Source organism: Pseudochaenichthys georgianus, chromosome 8 (assembly GCF_902827115.2).
Source record: "Pseudochaenichthys georgianus chromosome 8, fPseGeo1.2, whole genome shotgun sequence".
Classification (NCBI taxonomy): domain Eukaryota; kingdom Metazoa; phylum Chordata; class Actinopteri; order Perciformes; family Channichthyidae; genus Pseudochaenichthys; species Pseudochaenichthys georgianus.
The window spans coordinates 6,003,743-6,015,447 of NC_047510.2; the positions used below are offsets into that span (position 1 = coordinate 6,003,743).

At 40.2% G+C, this 11,705-nt stretch overlaps 1 protein-coding gene across 2 annotated transcripts in view; it reads right to left on the reverse strand.

Moving 5' to 3' along the window:
- rapgefl1 (Rap guanine nucleotide exchange factor (GEF)-like 1) overlaps nucleotides 1–11,264 on the reverse strand; it is a 50,414-nt gene extending 39,150 nt beyond the window's left edge. For both annotated transcript variants that reach the window (XR_004552615.2, XM_034088982.2), the window contains exons 1-2: nucleotides 10,384–11,264; nucleotides 9,408–9,658 (exon numbers count right to left, since the gene is read on the reverse strand). Coding sequence is in view for 1 of the 2 variants with exons in the window: in XM_034088982.2 (XP_033944873.1) it covers nucleotides 9,408–9,658; nucleotides 10,384–10,586 (454 nt within the window). In the remaining variant the exon portion in view is untranslated. The remainder of the gene's footprint in view (nucleotides 1–9,407; nucleotides 9,659–10,383) is intronic.
- Between the last annotated feature and the right edge of the window lie 441 nt (nucleotides 11,265–11,705).

The window sequence follows — 11,705 nt, forward strand, 5'->3', positions numbered from 1 at the left end:
AGGGTATATTCTGTGATCCTTTAGACTGCCTAGCAGGGTATATTCTGTGATCCTTTAGACTGCCTAGCAGGGTATATTCTGTGATCCTTTAGACTGCCTAGCAGGGTATATTCTGTGATCCTTTAGACTGCCTAGCAGGGTATATTCTGTGATCCTTTAGACTGCCTAGCAGGGTATATTCTGTGATCCTTTAGACTGCCTAGCAGGGTATATTCTGTGATCCTTTAGACTGCCTAGCAGGGTATATTCTGTGATCCTTTAGACTGCCTAGCAGGGTATATTCTGTGATCCTTTAGACTGCCTAGCAGGGTATATTCTGTGATCCTTTAGACTGCCTAGCAGGGTATATTCTGTGATCCTTTAGACTGCCTAGCAGGGTATATTCTGTGATCCTGTAGACTGCCTAGCAGTGGGGTAAGTGTTATGTGTTTAGTATAGTTTAGTGGGTGTGTATTGCTTGGCTCCTGTTGAACAGCGTGTAGGATTATTGATATTGTGAAACTGCTTGGACCCAGGTTAGCTTAGCGCCTGCAGATCAGCGTTGGTAGGAGTATTGCTTGGACCCAGGTTAGCTTAGCGCCCGTAGATCAGTGTTGGTAGGAGTATTGCTTGGACTCAGGTTAGCTTAGCGCCCGTAGATCAGCGTTGGTAGGAGTATTGCTTGGACCCAGGTGGCTAGCACCTGTTGATCAGCAACAGCTGTGTTTTCATACAGTCTCTTTTTGTTTATTAGTTTGTTCCACTTTAAGAAGTGAGGTACTTTTCTTTTCCTTTTGTAAACCCTGGTGCTACTCTCTTTTGGAGTTCTCCTCTTGTTAACCAGTAACAGTTTGGCCCTTTGTTGGTGTCAAACTGTTTGGGTACATTCTTGTGTTTATCATTTTTGGTTACAAATAAACCACCGGTAACAATTACCAATTCCAAACTGGTCGTTTCCCTTTTGTACCCCTAGCCAAGAGCGAACGTAACGGCGACCTTGAGAGCCTTGAAAGGCACCTATATAAAATAAATGAATTATTATTAAGTTAAGATTCAAACTCTGTTCAACCCAGAAATAATTCATTAATATCAGTTCATTCAAAATAACGTATGGGAGACACGCACATATTAATGAATTTGCAGTCAAATCCATGTGAGGCTGCGAGAGAGAGAGAGAGAGATGGTGTGAACGTGGGAGGAACAGGAGAGAGTGAATCCTGATGGGATGTAAACGCCTACACGCTCCGAGAGGTTGTACTGCAGTTAGAGAAAGTATTCACACACTATACTTTTGTAGAATACTGCAGTACAAGTACATGTCTGAGGACACATCCTACTCACAGGATATTACATTATCAAATCTGCAGTAATTGCTCTGTAATCTCAGTTGCTAATTCATATTTAATTATTGTCTTATTTGATTTGCCCCATGAGACTGAAAACACTCACACTTAAAGTTATTAAAACATTTAAGTGGAAGACATTACATTCCAGATCACATCATAGTACTTTATAATTCACCTTTTCCAAATATATTTTTTTCTGAAAAGAGTTCATCATAATTTAAAAATTAAATAAAAACATAAAAGTAATTATAAATAAAAAACAATCAATAGTCATAATTAAAAAGATAATAACAATTTAAAAACATAAAAAAGTAGCACTTAAAATGGTAGGGTTATTTGAAGCTAATATACTTGAGTTTGATTGCACTCACTGTAAGTCACTTAGTATTAAAGGGTCAGCTAAAGGAAATGTAATCAGTCATACCGTTTTTATAATGCAAACAATAACAAATTAAACAGCTATGTTAACAATGTATGACATGAAGCTGAACTTAAGAGATGGATATCATCAAAAACATAACCCCCCTCCCCCCCACTGTCTGAGAGCTGGTTGCTATGTGAACAGGTGCTAAAGAGCCTCTTATGTATCTGCACTCACACACAAAGTACACACACACACATCTTCGCAAACAGGAAGCTGAGGAAGAGGAAGGTGAGTGAGTGGGCAGCATGTTCATGAAGTGGCTTCAGGAATCAATCGCCCGGCATCAGCAGCCCTGTTCTGCTCATAATCAGGTGTATATCAGTATTTAGTGCCTCTACCCCTCATACTGCCTGAGCTGCAGCACGTCTTTTCACCAGAGCCCAGTCTGCTCTGATTGGTCAACCGCTTATAGATTTCCCGCCCCTTACCCCATCATGTACAATGTGTTGGATCGCTAACCAATAGAAGTGTGTGTTGTGTTGTGTTGTGTTGTGATGTCACTATGTAACAGGTAAACAAAGGAGTCCAATGGAGGTATTTCAGGCAGGGGGGGGTGAGAAACTCCCTCTGACGGGAACACCGGGATTTTAGCCTTTGCTAACCAATTACATGCACTAAAAGCTATATAACACGATACAGGGGAGGGAAACCCCCAAAAGCATAGTAGGGCCTCTTTAATGCCAAAATGCTAATATAATTAGTGCAATAAAGACCAATAACAATAAAGCATTCATTCCTAGTGGTGTTAAACAGTCTTAAAGTGCATCAGTGAAGAAATCCTCACCAAACGTGTCCCCTCTTTTACATTTGCTTGTAACGTTAAATAAACACACACCTGCCTCGACACGCCTGCACCTGTGTGTGTGTGTGTGTGTGTGTGTGTGTGTGTGTGTGTGTGTGTGTGTGTGTGTGTGTGTGTGTGTGTGTGTGTGTGTGTGTGTGTGTGTGTGTGTGTGTGTGTGTGTGTGTGTGTGTGTGTGTGTGTGTGTGTGGTCTTGCTGTTCTTACTTGCGAGATACACGCTTGCATGCATGCTCAGTGATACTACTGTGAGGTGGTCACCCCTAGCAACTGCTGTCTGTTTGTTTGTGTTCTTTCAATGCTTTATGTAATTCTCTGCACTTTTAACTGTAACTGCTATAATTTAACACACAAAACAGGAAAATTGAAGGGCCAAAGCGCAGAAATAGTCATTTGATAGGTGTCCATGTGTAAATGGGTGTAATAACAGTGTAACATGGGTATAATATGGGTGTAATACAGCTGTGATAGTGGGGTAACATGGGTGTAATAGGGATGTATTAATTTGTAATAACAATGTAATAATGGTGTAACATTAGTGTAAAGTGGATGTAATATCTGCGTAACTTGGGTATAAAATAGCAATCAATTAATTTTACAAAATATCTGTATGTGAACTCACATTTAAGAGTTAAATAATGTGTTTTTATTTATACATGCCGAACACTTTGTTAGTGTTCAGTTAGAATAACATTAGCTGTTTTACCTTTGTCCGGACAATTTTATAGTCGTCATTAAGCGTGTAGATTTGAGTTGTACGAAATGGAAAAAATGACATATGCCTTAAGGCTTCAGAAACAAACATTTCTAAAGAGATGGACGCCTGTAATGCCTCTGCTACTACAATAATGTAGTGTTTAGTATATATATATATTATATATATAAATATGTACTAAACACATACATATATATATATATACAAAAAATACATACATATATGTGTATATACACTAAATACATATATATAGATATACTAAACACTACATTATTGTAGTATTACATACATATATATTACATATATATATTATTGTTTTGATCTTGTCAACTGTTTCTGTATTGGTTCTTTACAATGAACTGTATGTGTGGGCGAAATGTTTTTTTATCGGTGCAGCAGGAGGGTAAGACAAAAAGGTTTATTAGAAGCAGCATATAGTTTGAGTTTGGCGTCTCGGCTCGGGCCTCATCACTCCACTGATGTACATAGAACATTGAGTGATGATTAGATAACTAAATAATAGCGGCATCTTCAGAGTAAAATCTGTAAAAAAACACACCAAAAACCAGGACGTGCCGTGTATCATGAAATGCTTAAGTGCAATATCTTTAGTGTCTAAAATGTGCAGCAGGCCTACAGTAAAGACATAAAACCTGTGAGGAGCCATCGTGCCTCTCAGAGACAAACTGAATATTACTGAGACGTGTTAAGTAACGGTTCACACACACACACACACACACACACACACACACACACACACCATTTGTATTGTATGAGATATGTGTATTGTATGAGACATGTTTTATATCCACTGCAGAATTTCCTTCAACATGTTTGACCAAATATTGAAGTGAAACACTCATGAGGTCTATCTTTGTCTTCAAGACGCTGAAAATAACCCTGAACCACACACACACAGCTATATTTATATCTGAACCTCTTTGTTCCTGTAATGAGATCTTTAAAATATCTTCACACGGACGGCAGGTGGAGGCAGGAATAAATCTCTTACAGGCCTGTCACACAGAGCACGAGTTTTAGGGCTGCATGGTGAAAGACAAATGTGCAATAACAGTGTTGAACATCACCATATTTCTTGCAATAACACATTCGATTGTCAATTAAAGTAATTGTAAGTGGGTTTGGTTAAAGGGTCAGCTAAATGGACTGAGATGTATGTCTATGTCACCTTGCCTCACAGCTGGCGTCAACTTGATCTACGATATTGGCAAGAAGTGTTTTTAATGTAGCTGCTAAACAATATTTTATGTGCGTACAAAAATCCCTTTAGTTTTAAAAGCATCAGATGGATTATCTATCATTTGTTTTGATAATTTACACTATATCAAGATTTCGTTATACAACGGTTACTGTCAAAACAGATACAGGGCTGCCAACCCTCACGCATTGAGCGTGAGAGTCACGCAATTAACCCATATCCCATGCACTCACGCCACACTTGCCTTTTCTCACGCTAAGTTTTCGTCCAAAATAAATGTATATAAAAATAAAAATAAAGTGAAGGAACAGCAAACCGAGCGGTCTACGAAATGAGACGGTCTTCCGGCTTAGTTCAGTAAAGTTGGAACGATATTGGGAGATTTGGATTTCACGGATCAATAACTCAACAAAACGTTATTCAGACACAAATGACGTCTCCTAAGTACCTTGGTAAGGTTGACAACGAACTACAATCACATTTCAATAAAAAAAAGCCAATACGCGCCGTCCTCCGAGCTGGACACATTACATTGGTCTCTATCTGCAGCCGGAGAAGAAACGAGTGCTCAGGGACCGTCTGCAAAGTGCAACTCCGAAAAAAGAGAATACAATAATATTCAATCACTATTATACAGCTTATTACTACCAAACTCACTACACACATCAATAGTCTCCTGTGTGTCAGACTACAGCAAAGAGTTTGGAAGAATATTCTTTTTAATGATTTTGGGGAATATTTATAAAATCTTCAATACATATGGCATCATCTTCAATAACTTTACTATTATACATACAGTATATTTTTACCAAACTCACTATTTGCATTGTTGTTGTTAGCATCTGGTTAGCTAGCTGCGCTAACGGATATTAGAAGCTGTTTCTAAAACAAGGAGAGGGAGAGCTCTGTCCTGTCAGACAGAGAGATAACTGCAGCTCAGTGAGGTAAGGGACTCTCTGAGTGTTTAGATAGTTAACTTTAGTCTAGTTATCTCAGTGGGTCTCAAACGGTTTGGTCACCATTTATGAGAATAAATGAAAAACAGTTATGAAATACTATATGACAGTAAAACAAGAACACAGTTTGAAAGGGGAGTGATTCGTAAAATATCCATAAAGAAAAAGAAAATCTGTGTACAGTTCTGTTTCATCTGGGTGTTGAGAGATGTATCCTTAGATCTCTTAATTTAGCTCTCGAAGTGCACCAGATTGATGAATTTAACTTCAATATTTTAATACAAATCTTCCCGGGGGAGCATTCCCCCGGACCCCCCTAGAGGAGGTGAGGTAACACTGTACACATGAACGTTTCTTTTTTCGGTCCAACAAAAAAAAATCTCACTCCAAGCTGAACTCAAAGGTTGGCAGCCCTGCAGATACATTCCAACACCCAGAAGTATACCCAGTTTTCTGCTGGTTTCAGTAAACTAAAATACAACAGATTGGTTTTCAAGAGTTTTTAATGTCACAGAAAAATCTCAATATCAGTATAAAGTCGTGAGATTTTCCCTCTGATCGAAAAAGAAAGATGTCATATTTCTTGGAAGACCAATGGCCTAAACATTGTCAAAGAACCCAAACTAGTCTCAGTTCTCTCTGGAAAAGGAGAAACTGGTGGAGTAAACAAGAGTTTTAACATCTCAAGGGCTATATGTTTTAGCTAGCTAGCTAACCACTCTCTCAAACCGTGCTACATGCTAGCTAATGTTTTCAACCGGAAAGTTAACCGTAACCCTACAAACTAACTGCACTATTCTGAAACAGATTCAGAGACTTCAGCTCGAAGACAATTTAGCAACATATACAGGTTTACAGTTATTCTTGTACATTTTTACCAGCAGCAGGACGGATAATAATCTCCTCAAAATAAAGTTGTATCTTGTAAATAAAGACCCTGCACGTCCCCCAGTCTTTGTTTAATCTTATGGTGTGTCTCAAATTGCTTAGTTCTGTACTTGCTATTTTGAGTGCATCACTGAACACTTCTCAAACTCAACATCACCATGTTGGTTACGGAACAAAAGTTAGTTGTCTAGCTGTGGTTGAGGTTGCTCCTCTGAACACAGTTCTACAAATAAAAAGGTTATACATGTGTTTTCATTTCACTATTAATGTTGCGTACCGCAACACTGGTGAAAATATGTCATTGTTAATTGTATAGGGTTAATTGAGCAATTTGGTACTACAAACAATTGTTGTCAGCTAGCCAGCTGTCCCCTAGCTAGCTGTCCCCTAGTTAGTTAGCTAGCTAGCTAACTAACTAACTAACTAACTAACTAACAGCAGCAATATTCACTTCCGGTAGGGCACAGCAGCTGTGTGATTTAAGACAACCCTACACAGTCGGAATTCACACGCATAAGTGTTCACAGTGCACGACATGCAGTGTACTAGGGGAAGTAGCCGAAAGGAGACACAGCATTATTGTCTAAAAACTAAAATATCTGTGACTTCTGGCACATGTAGTCCTTTGAAAGTGCTTTAAAGTCTTCATTGAACAGTTGATAAGGTTGTGAAAAATTCCTGAGCATCTTGATGTTCACACAAAAACTGAAATATTAAAACAAATTCTATTATCACAAATCTCTGTGTAGATATCGACGTCTCTATTCCCCATTAATCTGTTTTTATACAGCTATATGAACCCAAATAATCAGATGTTGCTATTATGATAGCAATTAACAGATACAAAGCATTTCAAAATAACTCTGGTTCACTAGAGTAGATTTTCAGTTCTGCCAGTCCAGTCCGATTTCGAACGTTAAACCTGTTTGATTTATGCAAGCCGGCTGAACCTGAATGTGCTGTTAGTATACAAATGTGCCTTTTTAATAAAAATAGCATACACATGTGCCTTTTTAACGCTACATTGATCATCAGCGTGACACTCAGCTGGCAATAAGGCCTTGTGTGATCTGAGTAGATTGGCCTGCAGTTAACCTACAGGTAATAACCTTGTTTTGAATAGAGAATGGTGTGCTGGGATTGTGCGAGATTTGTATGAATCCTTATTTTTTTTATTTAATTATAAAATTCATATTTTATGCATATTTTGATTTTGATTTCTGGAAAAATACAAATGAAACATGGACACAAACACACGCTGTAGTCACTTACAGGCAACACACAACACACACACACACACACACACACACAAAAGCAAACATTCCTGCAGGGACACATACGTGTACACATTCATGCACACCCACTTCAGCTGTAATAAGCAGGCTGCGTTTCTGAAAGAGGACGGCAGTGATTATGTAACCACACACACACACACACACACACACACACACACACACACACACAGTTAGACACGCACACAGAGTAACACACACACACACACACACAGCTGCACACTGAGGCTGCAGGAACAGTCTGTATTATATGAACTATAAAGCATCCTGCAGAAAACAGGCCTGTTCTGGTATTTTCTCACAGAAACCATCGTCTGAACGTCGAGGACGGATCCTAAAAATGTCAAACTCTATTTGTTCCCTTCACTTCTCCCTGCAGCAGCTGCTCCTTGTCTCTCTGCACACTACACGTTCATGCATGAAGTCTAAGGCTGCAGCTACAAATTATTCACTATCAATTAATCAATGTTTCTTTAGTATTCACAAGTGTAGTGAACAATGTCTAATGTGACGAATCAAATAACCAAAACAGAATATTCCTTTCAGCCTGGAAAACAATTGAAATGAGTCTAAGCAATAACAACATTACAAAAGATCTTTGTAATCCGAGTTGTGTTTTAAAAATATGAACTCGTATATTTCCTCAGTGAAATTAACATAATCGCCTGCCATTTCAAATGTGTCTTCCGCCTATGTAAAACTCTGCTGCATATTTAAAAGAAACACTCCATATACTACGAGCCAGGGATCGGGGAGTTTCACTTCAAATACTGTTATGTCCATTTTTTATAATATGGCGATGCAACATGGATCTAAAAGTAGTGCCCTGTGAACTTATATATGAAAGTGCAATAAAGATATTTTGTCATAATATTATCATTTTGGATATAATGTAAATGTTTTGAAGATCACAGACGACTCCGTAATTACAACACATTAATAGAGGTCACCAGGTTACAATAGTGCCTTGAGAATAGATAGCAGTAGTGGGAAGTACTTTAGTACATTTACTCAAGTACTTTAGCTAATTATGACTTCGAGTATTTCCATTTTATTCTACTTTTTAGTACTACTGTAGAACATTTTAGAAGGAATATCATACTTTTTATTCTTCTACATGTAATAAACACTTATAGTAACCATCTACTGTTTACAATATGTAATACCACTACAAATGTAGTGTCAGTCCGTGGTGTCAATGGGCCAACACTTTTTCCCATTGACTTACATTGAGAAAGAGAAGACTGTAAATAAGCTTCACTTCTAGGCAACTAAAGGATCTGAGTATCTCTGCACCTCTGGTTAGGAACAGGTAAGCTTTCAAAAACATTGTGAATATGTTCAGAACTAGAGGAGGATAAGTTTAAAAATTGCAATTATATATTTGTTTTAAAATCCTGTATCCCTAGTATGAACTCTGTAAATAGCAACAGCCGACATTCACATGTTAGGCTATTTATCAAAATCATATCGATATTGTGATATAAGACTAGATATCCTCATAGATTTGAGATATCGTAATATTGCATGAGTGTCTTACTATGTTTTAAAGGCTTTATTAGAGTAAATGTATGTAGTTTTATACCACGATGCTCTCTCCTTTACCCATTTAATCTCACATCCCATTGTATAAATATTTTGTGAAAGCACCCATAGTCAATCCTACATTGTCGTGGCAATATCGATATGGAGGTATTTCATAAATATATCGTTGTATTTCCTTTTTCTTCACAAGGCAGAGCACCGAAGTGTAGGCGAGGTTTTGTCGTACGGAGAAAGTTTCTCACCTGTGCAGACTCCGGATCGTCTTCCCGCCGCGCTGTCCAGCAGAGCGAGGGTAAGGTTGTCCGGTGTGTCGGCAGGAAGAGGTGTCCCCCCTCCTCCTCCCCCGACACACTCTGTGATGAGGCTGGCCTCTGAGCTCTGCTCGTCGCTGGACAGAGACGGGCTGCGGACGTCCCCAGAGCCGGAGCCGGGTACCGACACCAGACTGGGCCCAGTGGCAGAGGGCCAGGAGGGGGGGTCCTCACTGTCGGGGCTGCGGGGGACAAAGGTTTAAAAGTTAAAAGATTGTACAACAAGGATGCAACTAAAGATTACATTCATAACCTTTTAGGTAGACCACGGATGAAGATCTGACTGAAACAAAGTTTCAGACTCTCCAGGTGCATCTTGGTATTTCCTAATCGAAAGGCATATTCTAGCACCCTAATGAAAAGTTTCACAAGACAAATCTACATTTAAATAAAAAGTGTTTCTGCAGACATAATGTGTTTAAAAAACTGAATTCAATCGACGTCAAACACAAAAAGATGAAAAATAAAAGATGAAAACAACTGCTCGTACATCTTTTTAACGATAACCTTATCCTAACCCTAATGACATAAACGCAGACAACTGTTTTTATTTAGGTTTCATAACTACAGATGTCAAACGACACACTATCCTAAATGACGGTGTGCCGATCCACACAGGACTAATTATCATCACATCACTTCTGTGTTTCAGGAATAAATATTTAGTTGGAATTCAATAGAACCTCAGAACCGACTTTGCCCTGATAACACGACCCAAATAAGAGTTTGGTTTATTTCCGGTTCAGTGTAAAAGCATAGACCGGTTTCATTTCGCAATTGTATTTTGGGGACCAATGTTCAATTTTTGCCCCAGGGGCCCCTGTCCATGTTTCTACGGCCAAGGCAGGTACACACAAATCCCCCAACTATAATGTGTTTATCTTTTATAATACAAACAAATCCTCACCTGAACACCTCCCGAGCCTGGCCGCTTTCAGGTGAAGTCTCCCTGAAGAAAGGGACGACCCGGGACAGGCTGGCCCGCCGGCGGGACGCCCCTGTTCCCCCGCTGGCTTTATCCGCCACCCCGCCGACAAAACCCCCGGCCCGGGTCAGCGCCGTGGTCTGCTTCTTCAGGAACTTCTCCAGCGGCTTCATCCCTGCCGGCATGGTAGGTCTGTGTGTGCGTGCGTGTGTAGTGTGGGGGGGAAGAGATGGTGGACGTTTGAGGATGGTGATGGTGATGGTGATGCAGAGAACCGGAGCAGAAGCGGGGGCTACATCATACAGCCCCCGCAGTGAGCAGGTGCGAGCGGACCCTCCGAGACTGCAGAACAGACCGATTTCTACCCCATTAGGGGTGGAGTCTGGCGGTAGACTCCTCTTCAGGTATTATCACCGAACAGTGTTATTAACCCTTTACCTAAACAAATCAATAAGAAATCACCTAGAGAGCTGCTCCGTGTGTCCGCAGCTCGGCCGCTCCTCCCCGGCTGCTGCTGCAGCACCTCCTCCTCCCGGCGCTCCTCGCTCTCTGCGGCCGCCGCGTAAACACTGAGCTCCGTTCCGTGGGCGGAAGGAAAAGAAACAAACACTCCGGGAATATAAACCCCTTCCCGGTCGTGAGCCTCTGCAGCTGTCCGGAGGGGTTTCTTCGCTACACCGTGTGCGTGTGGTGCAGTTTTCTCCGTGATATCTCCGGGATAAAAGGCGGAGGAGTGATCGACGTTGCGGGGTAATTTCCTCTCTCCCTCCCCGCTCACCTGGAGCACATGAACCCGCCCGCCGGTGCGTTTGCGTGCTGTAGGTTTTCTGGTGTTTTTGCTGCAGAGCCTCGACAGTCCGCCCCCTTCTTCAGCTCCCTGCTAAATTAGTGGAATGAGAAGTGACTCGTAACATTCACACTCCCCCCCCCGACACACGCTGAACTGCTGCAGTTGCGCGTTCCCGACACACATACAGCAAGCGCGTGCATGCACATTTGCTTCCAGTGCTTTCAGCGAAAACATTGATATTTTGGGAAAGTTTGGATAGTTATTATATTTTCTTTGAAAATATTGACAAATGTGGATTTTTCTAAAGGTATTGATGATTTTGGAACATGGGAACATTTGGCAAAAAAAGGGGTTAGAAAATGTGAATATTTTTGAAAGTTTATGTAAGTGAGAAAAATAAATCATAATTAAGGAATTGAGGATGTTTGTTATAAATAATATGTGAGAAATATGTGTTTTGGGAAGCAAAGACATTATTGTGATTTGAGGGGGGGAAATGAAAGTGCGTTTGGAG